Source organism: Mauremys mutica, chromosome 9 (genome assembly GCF_020497125.1).
Source record: "Mauremys mutica isolate MM-2020 ecotype Southern chromosome 9, ASM2049712v1, whole genome shotgun sequence".
Taxonomy (NCBI): Eukaryota; Metazoa; Chordata; order Testudines; family Geoemydidae; genus Mauremys; species Mauremys mutica.
This window is the reverse complement of record NC_059080.1, coordinates 73373324-73394547: the sequence shown is the minus strand read 5'-3', so window position 1 is coordinate 73394547 and position 21224 is coordinate 73373324. Positions and strand designations below refer to the sequence as shown.

Sequence of the window (21224 nt, the reverse complement as noted above, 5' to 3'; positions counted from 1 at the left end):
CGGGTAACGATTGATCTATCAGGGATTGATTTATCGCGTGTAGTGTAGACGCAATAAGACGATCCCCGATCGCTCTCCTGTCGACTGCTGAACTCCAGCTCAGCAAGAGGCAGAAGCAAAGTCGATGCGGGAGCTGCAGCAATTGACCCCGCTCCGTGAGGACGCGAGGTAAGTCAAACTAAGATACGTCGACTTCAGCTACGCTATTCTCGTAGCTGAAGTTGCGTGTCTTATGTCGATCCCTCCCCCTCCCACCAGTATAGACCAGGCCTTGGTCTCTATCTCTGTAGGCTTTTCAGCCTGTTGATCCGATCGGCCCTTCTCAGAGTTCTGTCTCTGCACAGCTTCTCAGCAGCTTGCTGTCAGAGTTTTCTTCTTCAGCCTGCTTGCTCCTCTGGCAGCTGCCCTGCCTCTCTGCTTCCTAGCTCTTTTATTCTCCCAGCTGCTGTGAGGCTGCCAGTCAGCTTTGGCTGACAGTACCTGCATTAGCCCCTGGGTTGCTGGGCCACAGGAGTGTATTACCCAATGGCAGTGAGTTTGTCATATTATTGTTCACAACTTTCCCTAGCAGTTCTCAAACATATATACTAAAAAAACAGTTTTACTTAGTTCTGAAACACACCTTAGAAATTACTTATATCAGCTGAGATTCTTTTCCAGGGAGTTCTGTTCACATTTGATTTTTTTGGTGTGAATTTGGTTATTCTTTTTAGCTGTAATAATTTAATTATTTAAATGTTTTTCTTTCCATGTCATATTCCTAACAAGAAAAATGTAAAAGAATAATGAAAAAAACAAAATTGATGTACATGCACCCAGAAGCTACCAACATATCATCTCCTGATTATACGCGATGTGTATTTTGATCTATTCTATCTGCATTTCTAGATCATTCATTATCATGGTGTAGTGAAGTCCATGTTAGGTCTTGGTCAGTTATCTACTGTAATCACTCAGGTGAATGGAGTGCTTGCCAACAGGTAATAATTTAATACAACCCCTGTTTGAATAATAAAAAGTTCTAATACAGCAGGTGTATCTAGAAGTGTGGAAATAGGATTTTATGGACAAAATGGAAACATTTAAAATTTCTCTAACTTCAGGATTTCAGCATTGTCTGAAATACTGCTACTTCCTTTGTGTATAATACTCAGTGCAGATAGATATATGCTTTAATGTATTCAAGGAAAAAAGAATCCTTCATTGTTAGCATATGGTTGATTGCCACATACTTGTTCTTTCTTTTTTTTTTCCCCAATATACAGTTTTCCTTGCACAGTAGTGAATTTTGACCAGAAAGTTCATCTTTTTTTAATCATAAAATGTGTTCCTAGTAAAGTATATATACTATTTGCAGACACAGTTTATGGGATGTCAATTTCAATTTACTATAAATTGATCACATTTTTTTTTTACTTAATGTTATTCATAGCAAGTTAACATACCTTTGATTTTCAAGTAATATAGGGGTTTTGCTGTTTAAGAGTTTATTAGTTTAAGAGTTTATATAATGTAGAACTAATGCATTTTGTGCCAAGAAAATATAATGGCTATAGCACTGGCTGGTTTTGTATTGTGTTCTGATTGTGTTTACTTTTATAGGCCGGAGTGGACATCTGAATTGAACACATACAGAGTGGAGGCAGCCTGGAAACTAACGCAGTGGGATTTATTGGAAAATTATTTGGCTGCAGGTAGTAAACTAGATATCAAAATGAGAACATTTTTGTGCAATTATATGTGTTCAAATTTGGCTAGCTTCAACCAGAAGGCATTTGTTGCAAATTTCTTGATCTGTGAAATATCAGCTGGTGTTAACTTTACAGTTTTTGTTAATTTATCTGATCTTTTATGAATGGAATTTTCAAGGGATCATCAGGCCAAACACCCCTTAGGCTCCTTGGTAAATTCCACCTAAAGGATTTCTAAAAGCACATATTGGCACAAATTGCTTGAAATCTCTTGGGACTAATAAAATAGTGAAGTTGTACTCCTTTTTATGTTGTCATAAATTTTTTGAAATCTATTTGGACCAATTCTGATGAAAGTTTGTTTGATCAAGAATTTCCACTAAACATTTCTCAAATGTTACATTATTGACAGGCTATGACAGAGATGCTGTAACAATTTTTGTAGATGGGAGTGCTGAGAGCCATTGAACCAAACTGTAAACCCTGTATATAATGGAAACCACTTCAAGCCAGACGGTGCAGTAGCACCCCTAGTTTCAGCACCTATGGGCTATGCTGTATTGCCTGAGCAGCTAATGAAATGCAATTTCTGATTCTTTGTTTTCTAGATGTAAAGTCCAGTACTTGGAGTGTCAGACTGGGACAATTGTTGTTATCAGCCAAAAAGAAAAACACAGCAGCTTTTTATGAGACGCTGAAAGTTGTTCGAGCAGAGCAGATTGTACCCCTCTCAGCAGCAAGCTTTGAAAGAGGGTCCTATCAGCGAGGATATGAACACATTATCAGGTATTTTGTGGCTTCTGTATACCACTTCACTGTGTTCAAGGACTAAAGAACTCACTTTAAAATGCATGTATCTCATTCATGTAATCTACAGTAAGAACTCTTCATTTTCAATGATAAATGGTGCTGACCTATTGGTGACTTGTGTTTTCTGACAACAGACACATATACAGTGCCAATTGCAAACCTTTCCTGATTGACTGAGATTTTGTGTTATATCTCCCCTGGAAATATTTGTAATTTTTCTTTGTAACTGTTGCATTCTCATCAAAAAATCAGCAAGTGAATTCATATATGCTTGTCAGAAAATGAACACCTCAGACCAATTCCTGCCCTAAAAACACTACAGCTAAAACCTGAAATTTAGTCCAGTGTATTAACTCCACTAATTTCAGTGAGATTTTATATTTACACATCTGTAACCGAGAGCAGAATTTGGTCCTTCATTTCTAGACTCAACACAAGTAGAGATTATTTTCCTTTAAAGGCAGTTTAGTGTAGTTGAACTGAAGTTTAACTTAAAATGCTGTAGAAGTTGCATAAGAAAAAGGTTCAGTATTATCTTTTTATATCCTATACCTCCACATGACAATGAAGATATGTGGCTTCATGCAAAATATACATTTTAACTTGCTTACCAACTCAGTTTTTTAAAAAATTCTGTTTTTTGTACCAGATAGGTTTTATGCTTATATTGGAAGATGCCATTCAAAAGAATTCTACATTTCCAAATGCTCATGACTATTCACAAGCCTTCATCTCGTCACTATTCTCACATCAGCTATACACTCTCCAAACTTAGTCTACTCGTTAATGAGAAATAAGAACTATTTAAGTTCTTAACTTTGGAATTTCAACGGTGACAAAGATCTTTTACCATTTCTATAAAAGTTATTCTAATGGTGGTGTTATATATTCATAAGAATTATTGCTAAAAGAAAATGGCTATAATTGTTTTAAAAATATTGCACTCATTACCCAGCTGAATTTGCCATTGAAGTCAGTGAGAGTTTTGTTTGAAGAAGGAATGCGGGATTGAGCCCATACTTAGCAAACTGCATTGCTTCTCAGCTCAGTTTATCTATTGTTCAGAGAGGAGGTGGTGAGAAAACAATAACCAGTTCACTAACTTAGATGTTCTTGATGTATTTTCTTTTAAGGAAGCATGGTATTTTGGATTATTCATGTGGTCAGCTTTGGGAATGAAATGACAAATTCTAAACATATGATACATGTAACTGAAAATGGCAAACAATTTCTAAAGTACATTTCCGTATCCTTTCACCATAGGTTACATATGCTGTGTGAACTGGAACACAGTATTATACCATTGTTTCAGCAAATGGATGGTGACCATGGTAAAGAGTCTCTGAACTGGATTGCTCGTATAGAAATGACACAGAACTCCTATAGAGCAAAAGAACCCATCTTAGCACTCAGAAGGGCTTTGCTTAGCCTCAATAAAAGGTGAAGCTATGATTATTTCTTATCCTTCCATGTTGCATATCAATCAAATACTAGCTTTTCTGTTATTCAGTAGTAGTATTTTTGCACATATTAGTGAGTTATGGTAAGAATCTACTGAAATTTACATTATAAACAAAAACAACCCTGTTAAATTTCAAATACAAGACAAAAGCGGTGTTTTCCATGTGAGAGAGGTTGAGATCAGCAGGGAAAAATAATTATTTCCAGACTTAGGGGGGATAAACAACAGAGAATAAAAGTATTATGAATGTTTATTTAAAGTGACTTACTTTTTAATAAACAGTTTGTTAAGCTATTTGTGTTTTATTTCAATACATTATTATATGTATTTGAGATTGTAATGGCAGCACTTATAAAGGGAATTTTTTTTTGGAAAAAATCACCACAGACAGGATTACAGTGAACTAGTTGGAGAATGTTGGCTCCAGAGTGCCAGAGTTGCAAGAAAAGCTGGTCATCACCAAACTGCATACAATGCTCTTCTGAATGCTGGGGAATCCACGCTATCTGAACTATATATAGAAAGAGCAAAGTGGCTGTGGTCCAAGGTAAGCAAAAAAGAAATGAAATGATTCAAATTAAGATGCATTCTTACCTATAAAAGAATAAAAGTATCTAATTTAAACAAAAATACAATAAATGTGTAATGTTAATGCATTTGTAAGAGTTATGAATTGACTCTGAGTGCTAGTGGTTTTGAGAAATGCAGTTAAAATAAATGTAGTAAATTGAACTGCAGGTGCAACTGAGGAGGAGGTCAAGCATGCAGTAAATGAAAGTTTCTAAACTTAGTTCCTGGACAAAATGAAGAAAATTGGTAGATGCTCTAACTTTTGTTATTGAAACTAGTATTTATCAGTGACTTAATGGATGACAGCAGGTGGATGTTTCAGTAGAGAAAGCTAAAGGGATTGTTGGAGCCTCATTTGTGCAATCATAAACCGAGGCTTTTACTTACCTGTCCCCAAGGTGTTACAGCTGTGAACATAACGTTGTTTTTTCTTGGTTAGTAAAAGTAAACTGTTCTGTTTCTTTAAAATAAACAAAAAGCATATGTTGAACAATGTTTCCCTCTTTCTCGAAGGGTGAAGTGCATCAGGCTCTCATTGTTCTTCAGAAGGGAGTTGAATTATGTTTTCCTGAGAATAAAGCAGCATCTGACACCAAAAGTCAACTAATCCATGGTCGGGCTATGTTGCTGGTTGGCAGATTTATGGAAGAAACTGCCAACTTTGAAAGCAATGCAATTATGAAAAAATACAAGGTGAATACAACACAGTTTTTAGTAATCATATATTCAGGCATTACTTTAATGTACATAATAAATTGAGTCTAGAGACCTCAAACAGAGATATAGTCCACTATGTTAGGTGCTGTATGAACACATAGGACAAGGACTGTCTTTTTTACTATGGAGTTTACAGTCTAGGATAATTTAGTTAAACCTCTTGATACATAAGTTTGTAACTCTCAGCAAGAGCTAAACCTATCTTTGGTGTCATTGAAGTCAATGGAGTTATATGAGGAATAATTTTGTGGTTTTTTTGCTAACGGATTTAGGTGTTGAAACTTTTCACCGGTATGTCATTGGGTTACTTTGAAGGGACAGCTTGGCAGATAGTGCTTGCTCACTGTCCAGTGTAGAGAATAATGTCTATCGATCCTCCTTAATCTTACTGTGATGCTACCACTCTCTGGAGAGCTAGAAAAGTGTACAGGCCAATTAACATAATATTGACTTAGAAAGAAGAGTGTTGCCTACTGAATCACCAGTTTATCAAACATTTTTTCTAATGCTTGTCTAAATACAAGCCTGCTCAAGGTTTTACACTTGAGATTTTCCACATTCATATTTCTGTCTTGCTACAGAACTACTAATAATCCTGTAGCTAAGTCATTTAGCAAAGTAAGCATAGAGAAAGTCTCAAAATCAAATTCACACTGCTCTCCACATGGAAAGCAGTGGAATCCCACCATTGGGTGATGTTTTTGGGGTTGCTGAGCTACTTGGTACACCTCACCTTTGTTCTACTCCAAGTGGCAGAATGAGCGCAGCTGAATCTTACCTTTACTGCCACCCTATTCCTGCAGTATTTCTTTAAAAAAACTTAAGAAGTGTATCACAAACTTCACTGTCAATAGCTTTGTCATTCAGATCAAAAGTTGTATATGGTACTAAGTAGACTATGAAGTTTGTGGACTGGAGAATCCAACCCTATATGTTAAATGTATGGAAGTAAGAAAGGAAATTGTAAGCTGACTCTCAAAGTCTTTGACAGTGAAATCTTTTACCCAGCATGTCCCAAATTGTCATGAGACAGAAAAAAAAGGGCAAAAAAGAAAATTCAAGAAAGCCTGAATATGTCCCAGTTGGAGTGGCTCCTGTCCTGCAAGACTGGCTGGGTTTGGCTCCCCATTTCAAGCATTGCAGCCTGGCGCATGGGGTCACAATGCCGCTCACTCAAATTTAGCCTGGCTGCCCCCCATCGGGGGCTGGGCCAAAACTGAGCAGTGCTGACACGAACCTGTGCACCAGAGGCAAGGTCACAATGCCCAGAGCAGGGAGCTGAGTCTAGCCAGCCCCATAGGGCAGGAGCCACTGCTGAGGGGTGAGTGCGGGTGGGTTCATTCTGTAACCCCCCAACCTCTGGTGGCAAGACCCATTTTTTGTTTTAATTTTCTGACCCCTCCCCTTTCAAAACCTTGGGGTGGTCGCATTAATGGAGGGGAGCCCAAAGGAGGTCACGCCATGAAAAATTTGGTAACCATTGTCTTAGGCTATGTGGTAGACTCCAATGATAAGTGAGAGAAGCTCTTTTGCCAATAATATATAGAATGTTAGAAAAAGTACTGTTAGGAACAATTCAGCATTGTCAGACAGAAACTGGATGACTTAATATACTCTTGCCCCTCTAACTTCTGAGACACAATTCCGTGCATTTATTTGAAAGATCTTACTTTTAGAACAGAAATGGAGAAGCAATGAATGATTCTGGTGTTTCACTAGTCAAAAATGGGGGGGAAAAAGAGAAGTCACATCCTGTCTGTAGATGAAACACTTGGTTATGTTAGTTTTAAATAAACTATAATTTCCCCTATTAGGAATATCCGCAAAGATCTTTTAGACAGACAAGGTGTGTGAGGTAATATCTTTTATTGGAACAATTCTGTTGGTGAGAGAGACAAGCTTTCAAGTTCCACTGAGATTTCTGAAGAAGAAACTTGTCTCTTTTACCAAGAAGTGTTGTCCAATAAAAGATATTACTTAACCCACCTTGTCTCTCTAATATCCTGGGACCAATACAGCTACAACAACACTGCATACAAGGATCATTTTATGCTGTCTTGTCACCAAATCAGGGAGGTGGACCAAAACCAGACACAAATGATCTGATACCTCTCTCCTTTGTACCTTGTATAGTCACTTAAACCTGTGCAGAGTGGATATAAAGCACTACTGATTGGCTGTGATACTCTTTTATACCCACTTTGCACAGAGGTAAATAATAAAAGTTTTCTGTCATAAAAACAAAACCTGTCTTATTTTAAATCCTCTTCCAAGAAAGATGACTTTTTTTTTCATTTTTGTTGCAGGATGTTACTTTTTTCTTGCCAGAATGGGAGGATGGACACTTTTATCTTGCTAAATACTACGATAAACTGATGCCTATGGTAACTGACAACAAGATGGAGAAGCAGGGAGATCTGATTAGATATATAGTTCATCATTTTGGAAGGTTAGATGATATAGTATCTTTGCTTTGGTCTCTTAGAAAGATAATTATATTGATAACATAATCAAACCAATTCATTTTCCAAAAATTGTTCTTGTTTTTGAATGCTAAAATTTATGTATTTCTGTCTGACTCCAAATTTTTCTGCAATAATTCTTAAGAAGAAGCATGGAATTGTAGAAAAATTATTTTATTCCAGGTCTGTATTAATTATATATTGTATTAATTTTGTTAGTTAAAGGGAAATTAATTGTTAGATTCTTGTGTTTTCATCTATTTAAAATGAGCTGGTGTTTGCTGTCTCAAAATGAAATGAGACAAGGCTAGCCATTACTAAGTTGATGATTATCTTTGATTGGAGCAAGTTTCTAAGTGATAGATGCAGATAATTCCTGTGGATGTCAGTTAGTGAGCATTATATGTTACAGTAACAGACATTACAAACGCCTAAAATAGACATATAAACATCAGAATAGATAAGTACATCACTTGAAAGCTCTACGTTTGTTTGCACATTCTTAAATATATGGTATAAAAGACTGAATCTTAATTATAAGTATGAATATGTAATTGCAGGTCTTTACAGTATGGAAACCAATTCATCTATCAGTCAATGCCAAGAATGTTATCTCTGTGGCTTGACTTTGGAGCAAAAGCATATGAATGTGAAAAAGGTAGAACTTTTTAGTACTGTTTTTCTGATAGGTTACATTTTCATAAAAGGATGTAGAAAGAGCTGTGAAACCTGTATACAATTCTGTTGCTTTGGCTTGTATGCCATGTATTTTGAAATGCAGCCAAAATGACCCAATCCATTATAAGTACTAAAACAAGAAAGTGCCTGAGGTTATATGCACAAAGTATATAACTGGTGAACTTTAAACTCTTTCCCAAAAATTTGCATAATTTAAAGCAAAAAAAGTTATACGTTACCAGATGTCACCTAAAAGCATTTTACATGTGATTATAACCCCTCTCAGAATTGAATTAATAATTGTAAACATTTGTTAAGCCTGCAACATTAATTTCAAATTAAAGTTGCCAAAAGTAAGGAAACAGAGAAAAATAAATATGTTGCATGTACCCTTTCACCAACATCAAGCCAGTTCACTGTGAAAACATTTGCAGTAAAGTGTTAAATTTTTTCACCTTTGCAGGACTCAGTAGCTTAAGGAGTTTTATTCAAACTTAAAACCAAACCAAAGCAAAATCTTTGCTTTGCATGCAATATTTCTGTCCAAAAGTCTTTCTTTGGAAATTTCACAGCAGGCATGGGGTGAGACACAAAAGGGGCTGTTCTGGCATATGCCAGCTGATTATGGTCTCCCAATGGCTGAATGTCAGCATGAGATTTTTCAGAGTGCAGTAGCATTCCAACCACAGCTTCTCCTATTCCTGATGTCTGCTGGGTGCTGTAGTGGGTGAAGTGGTATAGGAACTGGTATGCCTGCTCCACACTTTCCAAGGACTCTTTTCTCCTCCTCCTCCTCTTCATCTTGCCCCAGATACACACACCAGAATGTCTACCTGGAGAGATCTGATGGCTTTCAGCCCCCGTGCACTATTCTGGGGAAGTAATCTAGCTTTGTGCATTAGCATTAATAGTGGTTTTATGGCCTTACCTGTAGCATTTTTTACTACCAAGTAAGGAAACACTATAATAAAATCCATGTTGGCAACCCAAGCTATGTAGCAAACATGCTATAAATCACTTATTCTTGCACATACCCCAGTAATGTATGCCATATAGAAAATATAATTGCACACAAGCCAGTTAATTTAGTTTGTTTTCAGGGACAAGAAATGGGGCTGAGAGAAGCAAATAATTTTTCAATTTAAAGGCTTGCTTATCCATGACAATGGGAGTCCCCCAAGGAAAACAAATCTAGAACTGTGCACTGAATTTGTGTATAAGACTCAGAGAAACTTTAGGATGAAGGATTTTTGTTTAAAAAAACAAAACAAAAAATCATTAACAAATGAGCGTAGTTCTTTAGGTTTGTAGCTTGTTTTTTTATAAACTTGCATTTTAGAGAAATATGACTATAAACTTACTGTATTGTGTTTTTCCAGTTGGTCGTCCTGATCGTGTACAGATGAGAAACGATTTAGCTAAAATAAATAAGGTGATTACAGATCACACAAATCAGTTGGCTCCTTATCAGTTTTTGACAGCATTCTCTCAATTAATCTCCCGAATCTGCCACTCTCATGAGGAAGTCTTTGTTGTTCTGATGGAAATTGTTGCCAAGGTGTTTCTAACCTACCCTCAACAAGCAATGTGGATGGTGACAGCTGTATCCAAGGTAATTTGATAAGGATAGCTGTATTTTTATAAAAGTTCATGCAAAATCTATCTACAAGAGAGACATTTGAATAACCTGTTTACTGTATGTTTAAACAAGATATTTAAATGGGCAGCTACTGAGATATAAGAATGTGATATTCTGCTCCATTTTGCACGCCACAAAGATTATAATTTCATTGTGTTCTAAGTTCAGAGAATATAGCTTGAAAACTGTAGAGTTCAAGAATCTCAAGGCTTTTTTCTGTCATTTTAAGCAGTTTTGGAGTTTTTTGATACTTTTACTACCTGGTGTGAAAATATGAAGTCTTGAAAAGTTGTGGAATTTTTAATGAAACTTAATACTGAATATCTTTGATTTGTGCTCCATTTTGTTAAACTATCTAACTTCAAATATCCTGCAAAAATACTTTGTCAATCACTTCAGGATTGTGTAATGGAGACTAGGTTTAGTAAATTTTAACTTTATCTTCTTTTGCAGTCCTCTTACCCAATGCGTGTGAACAGATGCAAGGAAATACTAAACAAAGCTATTCATATGAAGGCATCTTTAGGAAAATTTATTGGAGATGCAACACGCCTGACAGATAAACTACTAGAGCTGTGCAACAAACCGGTACTTGTCCAAAAAACAAAAGAAACAACAAAACCAACCAAACATATAAAAACAAGACTTGCAGATCAGACATAGTAATTAATGTTACATAAAATGTTTTTAAATGTGTTATGCAAAATATTTTTCTGTAGCTTGCATCAACTAATTAAATTAAATAGTCTCTGAGTAATTCTGTTAAATTGGGGTATCCTGTAAAATGTTCTGTTGAAATCTGAAATCTATTAGACAGGAGGAAATAAACATTTTGGAGCTAAAACTTAAATAGCGAACTAACATGATTGTTTTAAATATTTGTTTTCTAGGAAGATTGCCTGTCAATTTTGTATAGAGAATTCTTTTCTAAATAAGCATCTTATTTATATCAACAATATTTTTCAATTATGAGCCATTTTTATGTTGCTTGTATGCTCCATTACTTATGGTCAATGATTTTTTCCCTTCATTAACTTTTAAAAGATTTTAGTTCAAAAGAGTAGGCTATCTCTAGTGTTAGTGGTGAACCCCTGAACTTGTTATCTGGGATAAAATTCAGCAACTGCATTTAATGAAACTAAGTAGGAGAAGAACTAAAATATAGAGACATGATAAAAGTTAAGATACTCTATTCTAATGGACCACATTTTAGCACAAATCGAAATCTTGAAACATAATATGTTTTTTCAATGTTTGGTGAAAACTACTCCATAATTTGAAGAGAAAGATAGTGATATTATTTGAGGACTTACTCAGTATTGTAAGCAAAATGTTTCCTGATTGATTTATTTTTATTTATTTTAGGTTGATGGGAACAACTCAACATTAAGCATGAGTGTTCATTTCAAAACACTTAAAAAGCTAGTAGAAGAGCAGACATTTAGTGAGATCCTCATTCCTTTACAGTCTGTAATGATACCCACTCTTCCATCGATTCCTGGCACACATTCTAACCATGACCCTTTTCCTGGACGCTGGGCCTACATTGCGGGCTTTGATGATACGGTAAACTTCTTCTCTGCTCATAGTTTAGATGTCATTTTAATAAATTGCAGCTAAGTTGACTTTTCTACTTAATTAGCTAGAAGTGAGGTGGGGAGAATGATGAGAGGTTTCTTAATAATTATATTTACTGTTCAAATAAGAGTGCATACTAATTAAAAGGAGCACTGAAGACCAGCTTGATGGCTAGCTTTTTGGTACTACAAGCTGAAAGAAGGGCACTTGTACTAAGATCAAGTTTTGGCTAGGGTCAAATGAGTTGTAAACTAACTAAAATAGGAAGTGCTAGCACAAATGTGGCTGTTAAGATTCCCAAGACTTTGTTGAAGAATAACCACAAGATTTAATGATTACTTCCATTTTTCCTTTAGGTGGAAATCCTTGCATCTCTTCAAAAACCAAAAAAGATTACTTTAAAAGGTTCAGATGGAAAAGCTTACATTATGATGTGTAAGCCAAAAGATGACCTAAGAAAAGATTGTCGACTCATGGAGTTTAATTCCTTGATTAATAAGGTTTGAAGATAATTTTGCAAATTTTCTCTATGCTTGTTGACTAGAAAAATGACGAAGTAATCAACTAATAAAAGTATTTGACTCCCTACATCCTTGAAAAATAAATCTTTATGGGAAAAAAATATTACTTCAATTAGTGCCCAATCCTACAAAGTCTTGAATGCATTCAACTCCCACTGATTTATATGGGGGTTGAGGATGCTCACAGAATTGGGACTTAATTCAAGAAAACAATAGTCTATGTAAAATTTGGAGGAGTTACTTGTTATCTTTCTGCCCCTACCTTACCTTAACCCTATCTACTGATAATTGTTTCCCCCTAACCCCATTACACTTCCCGCTTACTGAGGATTTCTTCATTGCTAGGCAGTGATGGGTAGATAAACAGTGATTATTGCAAAACATTAACAACTATGGAAAGAGAATATTTTTATCCTAATCAGGTTGTCTTTTTCACTAGTTCACCTAATGTTAATATACTATATTTTCAGTGAGGTCAGTGCTGGTAGTGGCTCTGGAATACTAACCTACTAACTAACCCAGACATTCTATTTAAAGGGTTTATTCAGCCAGTGATCTTTATTGTAAAATCTTTTTTTTTTTCTTTTTTTTTTTAGGGCAAGTAGGGAAGAGATGTAAGAATTCTGTTTACTTTTGATTTACTGCAAATGTGGAATTTCAGAATTTAAAACCCTAGATTATGGTGGGGGAAATTTAGATGTAGACATAAGAGTGGCCATATTGGGTCGGACCAGTGGTCCATCTAACCTGTCCATCTAACCCAGTGCCAGATACTTCAGAGCGAATGAATAGAAAAGAGCAGTTTGGAGTCCCTGTTGTCTAGGCCCAGATTCTGGCAGTCAGAGGTTTAGGGACATCCAGAGCATGGGGTTGCATCCTTGACCATCTTGGCTAATAGCCATTGATAGACCTATCCTCCAAGCACTTATCTAATTCTCTTTTGAATCCAGTTATACTTTGGCCTTCACAACATTCCCTGACAATGAGTTCCACATGTTGACCATGTGATCTGTGAAAAAGTACTACCTTTTGTTTGTTTTAATTTTAATTTTTGTTTGCCTATTAATTTAATCGAATGACCCCTAATTCTTGTGTTATGTGAGAAGATAAATTTCCTATTTGCTTTTTCCAGACCATTCACAATTTTATAGACCTCTTATCAGATCCGCCCTTAGTTGTCTAAGCAGAACAGTCCCAGGCTTTTTAGATTTCAGAGTGGTAGCTGTGTTAGTCTGTATCAGCAAAAAGAATGAGGAGTACTTGTGGCACCTTAGAGACTAACAAATTTATTTAAGCATAAGCTTTCTGTTCTATATGCCTAATCATTTTTGTTGCCTTTCTCTGGACTTTTTCCAATTCTAATGTATCTTTTTTTTTTTAAATGGAGTCACCAGAACTGCATGCGGTATTCAAGGTGTGGACATACCATGGATCTGTATAGTGATGTTATGATTCTGTCTCTTTTATTATCTATCCCTTTCCTAATAGTTCCTAACATTTTGTTAGCTTTTTGACTACTGCTGCACATTGAACAGGTATTTTCAAAGATCTGTCCACAATGACTCCAAGATACCTTCCTTGAGTGGTAACAGCTAACGTAGACCCCATCATTTTGTATGTATAGTTAGGATTATGTTTACTGATGTGCATTAATTATCACTTATCAGCATTGAATTTTGTTGCCATTTTGTTGCCCAGTTAACCACTTTTTTGAGATCCCTTTGAAACTCTTTGCATTCTGTTTTGGATTTAACTATCTTGAGTAATTTAATACTGTATAGTCTGCATATTTTTGCCATTTCAGTGTTCACCCTGTTTTCCAGATCATTTCTGAATATGTTGAACAGCAATCATCCCAGTACAGATTGCTGAGAGAGCCCACTGTTTACCACTCTCCATTCTGCAAACTGACTAGTCTTACCCTTTATTTCCTATCTTTTAACCAGTCGCTGATCCATGAGAGGACTTTCCCTCTTCTCCTATGACTGCTTAGGACTAGTCTACAATGGCAACATTAAATGGCTTGTGTAGTCGCAGCAGAGTGCTGAGAGAGAGCTCTCCCAGCGTGCTAAAAAAACCCACCTCCACGAGGGGCATAGCTACCAGTGCTGGTGCACTGTCTACACTGGTGCTTTACAGGGCTGAAACTTGCTGCACTTAGAGGGGTGTTTTTCCACACCTCTGAGTGAGAAAGTTGCAGCACTGTAAAGTGCTAATGTAGACAAGCCGAGGTTGGCTGAAGAGCCATTGGTGAGGGATATTGTCAGAGGTTTTCTTAAAATCCATGTTCACTACATCAGCTGGCTCACCCTGTTTCACATGTTTGTTGACACCCTCAAAGAATTCTAATAGATTGGTGAAGCATGATTTTCCTTTCCAAAGGGAGACTCGTCCCCAACAGATCGTGTTTGTTTCTGATAATTCTGTTTTTTTACTATAGTTTCAACCAGTTTGCCTGGTACTGAAGTTAGGCTTTATTGACCTGTAATTGCAAGGTTTGCCTCTGGAGCCTTTAAAAAAAAATCATATTACGTTAGCTATCCTCCAGTCATCTGGTACAGAGGCTGATTTTAAGGGATAGGTTACATACCATAGTTACTAGTTCTGCGATAGTTTCTTCTGAACTCTTAGGTGAATGTGGTCCTGGTGACTTATTACTGTTTAGTTTATCAGTTTGTTCTAAAACCTCCTCTATTGACACCTCAATCTGTGACAGTTCCTCAGATTTGTCACCTATAAAGAATGGCTTAGGTATGGAAATCTTCCCGGCATCTTCTGCAATGAAGACCAATGCAAAGAATTCATTTAGCTACACTGCAATGGCCTTGTCATCCTTCAGTGCTCCTTTAGCACCTCAGCTGCCCACTAGCCCCACTGACTGATTGGCCAGCTTCCTGCTTCTGATGTACTTAAAATTTTTCTCTTCAAATTCTGTCTTGGCCTGCCTCCTAATACTTTTACACTTGATTTTCCAGGATTATGTTCTTTTCTATTTTCCTCGGTAGGATTTGATTCTCAATTTTTAAAGAATACCTTTTTGCCTCTAACCGCCTTTTTTAATCTCCTGGTTAGCCATGGTGGCATTTTTTGTCATCTTACTGTTTTTTGGGAGTTTTATTTATTTAGGGTATGCATTTAGTTTGAGCCTCTGTGGTGGTGTTTTAAATATTCTACATGCTGTTTGCAGGCATTTCACCCTTGTTACTATGCCTTTTTATTTCTATTTAACTAGCTTCCTCATTTTTGTATAGTTCCCCTTTTTGAAGCTAAATGCTACGGTGGTAGTTTCTTTGGCACCCTTCTGCCCCCCTCTCCCAGACGTTTAAATTTAATTACATTATGGACATTATCACTGATCAGTTCAACTGTTACCTCCTGGACCCGATCCTCTGCTCCACTTAGGACTAAATCAAGAATTGTCTTTCCTATTGTGAGTTCCAGGACAAGCTGCTCCAAGAACTAGGCATTTACATTGTCCAGAAATTTTCTCTCTGTATCCCTGAGGTGAGAGTCAATATGAGGATAGTTGAAATCATCTATTGTTGCGTTTTCTGTTTTTGTAGCCTCTCTAATCTTCCAGAGCATTTCACAGTCTCTGTCACCATCTCGGTCAGGTGTTTGGTAGTATATTCCTACTGCTATACTCTTATTGTTCAAGCATGGAATTTCTATCCATTGAGATTCTGTAGTACAGTTTGATTCATTTAAGATTTTTACTTTATTTGACTCTACGCTTTCTTTCCCATATAGTGCCACTCCCCCACCAGCACAGCCTACTCTGTCATTACTATATATTTTGTATCCTGGTATTACCATGTCCCATGGATGATAATCCTCATTGCACCAAGTTTCTGTGATGCCTACTATATCAATATCCTCATTTAATTCCAGGCACCCTAGTTCACCATCTTAGTATTTAGACTTCTAGCATTTGTATATAGACACTTGTATATTTTGTCAATATTCAGTTGTTTGCCTTCTTGTGTTATATTTAAATAGGACTCTTTTATGTTTGATTGTTCCTCACTAGCTCCTACGTGTACTTTACCAACTTCTTTTCTATCCTTTTTACTAGGATATAGAGTCCCCCTTTTAATAAATTCATCCCTAAGGGATGTCACCTCCCAAACCATATGCTTCTCCACACCTGTCAGCTTTTCCCCAGCCCTTAGTTTAAAAAAATCTTCTACAACCTTTTTAATTTTACATGCCAACAGTCTGGTTCCATTTTGATAGAGATGGAACCCATCCTTCCTGTATGGGATGCTCCTTTTCCAAAAGGGTCCCCCAGTTCATACTAAATCTAAAACTCTCCTCCCTACCCCATCATCTCATCCACACATTGAGACCCCGCAGTTCTGCTTGTCTTTCTGGCCTTGTGCATGGAACTGGAAGCATTGCAGAGAATGCTACCTTGGAGGTCTTGTGCTTTAATCTCTTATTAGCAGCCTAAATTTGGCCTCTGAGACCTCTCTCCTACCTTTTCCTATGTCATTGGTAACTAAATGTACCAGGACTATTGGCTCCTCCCTAGCATTGCACATAAGTCTGTCTAGTTGTCTCAGGAGATCTACAACCTTAGTATGCCGCATGCAGTTTACCAGGTGGTTCTCCTGGTCATCAGAAACACAACTATCTATATTTCTAATAATCAAATCCCCCATTATTATTACCTTGCTCTTCCTAATAACTGGGGTTCCCTCCCCAGCGGGACAAATTGGTTATCAGTTTATTTTGATCTTGTGTTTTTGGTGATATTTGGTAATGTTATTTATTTTGTTTTATAAATAGTGCTTAAGAAAGGATGCCGAGTCACGTAGGAGAGAACTCCATATTCGAACCTATGCAGTTATTCCACTAAATGATGAATGTGGGATAATTGAATGGGTGAACAACACGTCTGGCTTAAGAAATATCCTGATCAAACTGTACAAGGAGAAGGGTAAAAAACCTTGTATATAAAAATTCATGTGAGGGGGACAGACAAAGAGCAATGAAATGAGATAAAGTAGAGATAAAGTTGTTGTTGCGGGGTTGATACACCTCATCACCCGGGGCGGGGCGCGGGTCAGAGGTGCATCACAGCTCCGCTGTTGAGTTGGAAGGGCTGTCCCACGTCTCAGGGCAGCACAGCTTCGTGGCCTTAGTACGACCCTTACTCTCAGGGCAGTGCAGCCTAGTGGTCAGAGTCCGCAATACCGCCCTTACTATTGGGACAGCGCAGCCCAATGGCCAGTGTCGGTGATACGGCCCTCTCTCAGGACAGTGTGGCCTAGGGCCAGAGTCCCTAATACTGGTGAGCGGGACCAGCACCCTGAGGGGGGTGGTGGCCAGGATAGGGGGACCTGGGCCTGCCCTCTTCACCGGGTCCCAACCCAGGGCCCTATAGGTGGCGGGGTTGCCCGCCACCAGCTCGGCAGAGTTCCAAACGAAACATGCCAAGCCTTGGTCCAGTTCTATAACTGTTTCCCTGCCAAACTTCCCTGGGTTATTTCCTACCCAAGTCTCTGGGGTTCTCTGTCTCAGAGATTCTCTGGTCTCTCCCCTCTCTGCAATGTCCCATGCCAGTGTGTCGGGGTCCGTCTCTGACTGGCTGGCCTCCACGTCTTGGAGTGCAGAGGGTCCTCCTTCAGGAGCTAGCAACACACCTCCTTCCCCACGGAGGTCAGCCCAGACTGAGCTGCTCTTCTGGGTTTTATATCCTGCTTCCAGCTGGAACATGCCCAGCAGAGCTGGGGGAGTGTGGCCTCAGCTAAAAGAGAAGGGTTAACCCCTGCTGTACCAGTGCAGGGTGATACACCCTGTCACAAACTTATAGAAAATATTTTTAGATTTATAAATTTTAAGTAAAAATGAGCTCTGTGATGCATTATCTTACTTGGCTGTACAGTACCTCTCAAACGTGGAGTTATGTGGCTGATTTATGCTGTCTTTGTTTGGATGGGATTGTAGCTCTCAGTAAATGAGACAGAAAGCAAGTGATCAGATCCCAAACTTCTAGACAAAACTGAGCTGTAGAAGGTGTGATAATTTCATTCTGCTGCCCAGCTTCTCTTCTAATTCATAACGAATGGGTAATGGAGCTCATCTGTGGACTTTGGAGATGTTCCAGTGTTGTTGCTAGAGGCTCCAGGACTAAGCCCTGACCTTCAACTCAAGCCCCCAGAAAGAATTTCTCATTTGTTATGAATGAGGAGAGAAGCTTCTAGCAGAAAGAAAATTATCTTGTAGGAAATTTCTTTATCCTGTCCTGAATTCTGGGAAGATGCAACAGATTGTATTTAGCCATTACCAGCACACCATTGGCAGATTTTTTGTTGTGCTCATAAATGGAAGAATATCTAAACTTGCTATTAATGTTTTTCAGGGCATCACAAAGATAAACCTAATGTGGCTTTCTTTTAGTGCTGAGAATGTAATCTTCTTAATCCAGTCTTATGTCATAGTACTGCTGATGAAGCTCGTTGTCATTAAAAGGAATATGTGTACAGTACTAAGCAATAAAATAATGCTTGGCTTTTCTTTTGTGTTAGGCTTTATGTCCGTTCTTATTTTTTGCTTGTCACTTTTATGATAAATGATAAAGATTAAAAACAACTATCAAATTAACTGCCACAGTGACTTTCCAGTGAAAAATCAGAATCCTTTGCTTTTCAACAAACTTAACTTTACATTGAGCAGCGTCATAAAATCATAGTTGACCAATGGAAAAACTTTTTTTTAGGGCTGTAAATTAATTGCAGTTAACTCACATCATTAACTAGAAAAAATTAGTTGCCATTAAAAAAATTAATCACAATTAATTGCACTTATAACAATAGAATACCAATTGAAATATATTAAATATTTTTGCATGTTGTCTGCATTTTCAATATTAATTTCAATTACAACACAGAATACACAGTGCTCAGTTTATATTATTTTTATTATAAATATTTGCACTGTAAAAATAATAAAAGAAATAGTATATCAATTCATCTCATACAAGTACTGAAGTGCAATCTCTTTATTGTGAAAGTGTAACTTATAAATGCAGATTTTTTGTTGTTGTTGTAACATAACTGCACTCAAAAACAAAACAGTATAAAACTTTAGCGCCTGCAGGTCCACTCAGTCCTAGTTCTTATTCTGCCAATCGCTCAGACAAACAAGTTTGTTTACGTTGATGGGAAATATTGCTATCTTCTTCTTATTTACAGTGTCACCTAAAAGTGAGAACAGGCGTTTGCATGGCACTTTTGTAGCCGGCATTGCAAGGTATTTACATGCCAGATATGCTAAACGTTCATATGCCCCTTCATGCTTTGGCCACCATTCTAGAGGACAGGCTTCCATGCTGATGATACTCATTAAAAAAAAATGTGTCAATTAAATTTGTACTGTACTCCTTTGTGGGGAGAATTCTGTGTCTCCTATTCTGTTTTATCCGCACTCTGCATATACTTCATGTTATAGCAGTCTTGGATGATGACCCAGCACATGTTCATTTTAAGAACACTTTCACAGCAGATTTGACAAAACGCAAAGAAGGTACCGATGTGAAATTTCTAAAAATAGCTACAGCACTCGACCTAAGGTTTAAGAATCTGAAGTGCCATCCAAAATCTGAGAGGGACGAGGTGTGGAGCATGTTTTTAGAAGTCTTAAAAGAGCAGCACTCTGATGCTACAGAACTCAGAACTCAGAAACTACAGAACCCAAACCACCAAAAAAGAAAATCAACCTTCTGGTGGTGGCATCTGACTCAGATGATGAAAATGAACATGCATCAGTCCTCACTGCTTTGGACCATTATAGAGCAGAACCCATCATCACCATGGAAGCATGTCCTCTGGAATGGTAGTTGAAGCATGAAGGGACATATGAATCTTTAGCGCATCTGGCACTTAAATATCTTGCAACGCCAGCTACAACAGTGCCACATGATTGCCTGTTCTCACTTCCAGGTGACATAAAGAAGAAGCAGGCAGCATTATCTCCTGCAAATTGTAACCAACCTTGTTTGTCTGAGTATTGACTAACCAAGAAGAAGGACTGAGTGGACTTGTAAGCTCTAAAGTTTTACATTGTTTTATTTTTGAATGCAGTTTTTTGTGTACATAATTCTACTCTTGTAAATTCAACTTTCATGATAAAGAGATTGCACTACAGTACTTGTATGAAGTGAATTGAAAAATAAAATTTATTTGTTTTTTACGGTGCAAATATTTGGAATAAAAAATAAATATAAAAAATATAGTGAGCGCTGTGCACTTTGTGTTCTGTGTTGTAACTGAAATTAATATATTTGAAAATGTAGTAAACATCCAAAAATATTTAAAATAAATGGTATTCTATTGTTGTTTAAAAGCGCGATTAATCGCAATTAATTTTTTTAATCGCTTGACAGCCTTACTTTTTTTGTACTTCATCTGAGTCAACTACACAGCACTCAAAATTTTCTGAGCTGCAGATGACAGTAGAGGCTTTATCTTTCACATGTGTCAACTGGCATGATTGATGGATCATAAGGATTTTATTGTGGAAGGGAATTTGTTTACTTCATGTAACCTGGCTCAGCCAAGATCTGAATTTGTAATGTGCTTGCACAGCTTCCTTCTTTCCTGAGTTGCCAATACTTTTTTAAATATTAATTTAATTAAAACAGTAAAACCTGTTCTAATTTTGGTATTTTAAGCTACACTTGATGAACTCTAAATAGTAGTTGGGGGGACACCCTATATAATAAGACTTGGTTTGTTACATCTGATTGAAATCTTTTACAGGAGTCTATATGACTGGAAAGGAGCTACGGCAACACATGCTTCCGAAGTCGGCACCTTTATCTGAAAAGCTGAAAATGTTCAAAGAAACTCTTCTGCCCCGACATCCTCCTATTTTTCATGAATGGTTTCTGAGAACATTCCCTGATCCTACTTTATGGTCAGTTGCTGATCATGTTAGCTTAATGACACCATTTACATTTTGTGAAAATAAACTAAAGATAAAGCAGATAGAAAATGAAATATGTACTAAGCAAAATAAGACTGGAGCTTTTCACATAGAGCACAAAAGCTATTTAAAAGCTCTAAATTGTCTAAAAGGTTGTGCAAGGGC

At 37.2% G+C, this 21224-nt stretch overlaps 1 protein-coding gene and 1 long non-coding RNA gene across 2 annotated transcripts in view; one reads left to right on the top strand and one right to left on the bottom strand.

The window, feature by feature from the left end:
- The window catches only part of ATR (ATR serine/threonine kinase), a 78320-nt gene that overhangs the window by 45685 nt on the left and 11411 nt on the right, over window positions 1-21224 (top strand). Inside the window, exons 30-43 of the mRNA XM_045029389.1 lie at window positions 889-980; window positions 1603-1694; window positions 2300-2477; window positions 3765-3941; window positions 4351-4510; window positions 5047-5226; window positions 7557-7699; window positions 8273-8370; window positions 9770-10002; window positions 10483-10617; window positions 11395-11595; window positions 11964-12107; window positions 16920-17070; window positions 20894-21050. Of these exons, the coding sequence (XP_044885324.1) occupies window positions 889-980; window positions 1603-1694; window positions 2300-2477; window positions 3765-3941; window positions 4351-4510; window positions 5047-5226; window positions 7557-7699; window positions 8273-8370; window positions 9770-10002; window positions 10483-10617; window positions 11395-11595; window positions 11964-12107; window positions 16920-17070; window positions 20894-21050 (2141 nt within the window). The remainder of the gene's footprint in view (window positions 1-888; window positions 981-1602; window positions 1695-2299; window positions 2478-3764; window positions 3942-4350; window positions 4511-5046; window positions 5227-7556; window positions 7700-8272; window positions 8371-9769; window positions 10003-10482; window positions 10618-11394; window positions 11596-11963; window positions 12108-16919; window positions 17071-20893; window positions 21051-21224) is intronic.
- LOC123377025 overlaps window positions 4377-21224 on the bottom strand; it is a 32835-nt gene continuing 15987 nt past the window's right edge. Inside the window, exons 3-4 of the long non-coding RNA XR_006582043.1 lie at window positions 9752-9808; window positions 4377-4498 (exon numbers count right to left, since the gene is read on the bottom strand). This is a non-coding gene — a long non-coding RNA (uncharacterized LOC123377025). The remainder of the gene's footprint in view (window positions 4499-9751; window positions 9809-21224) is intronic.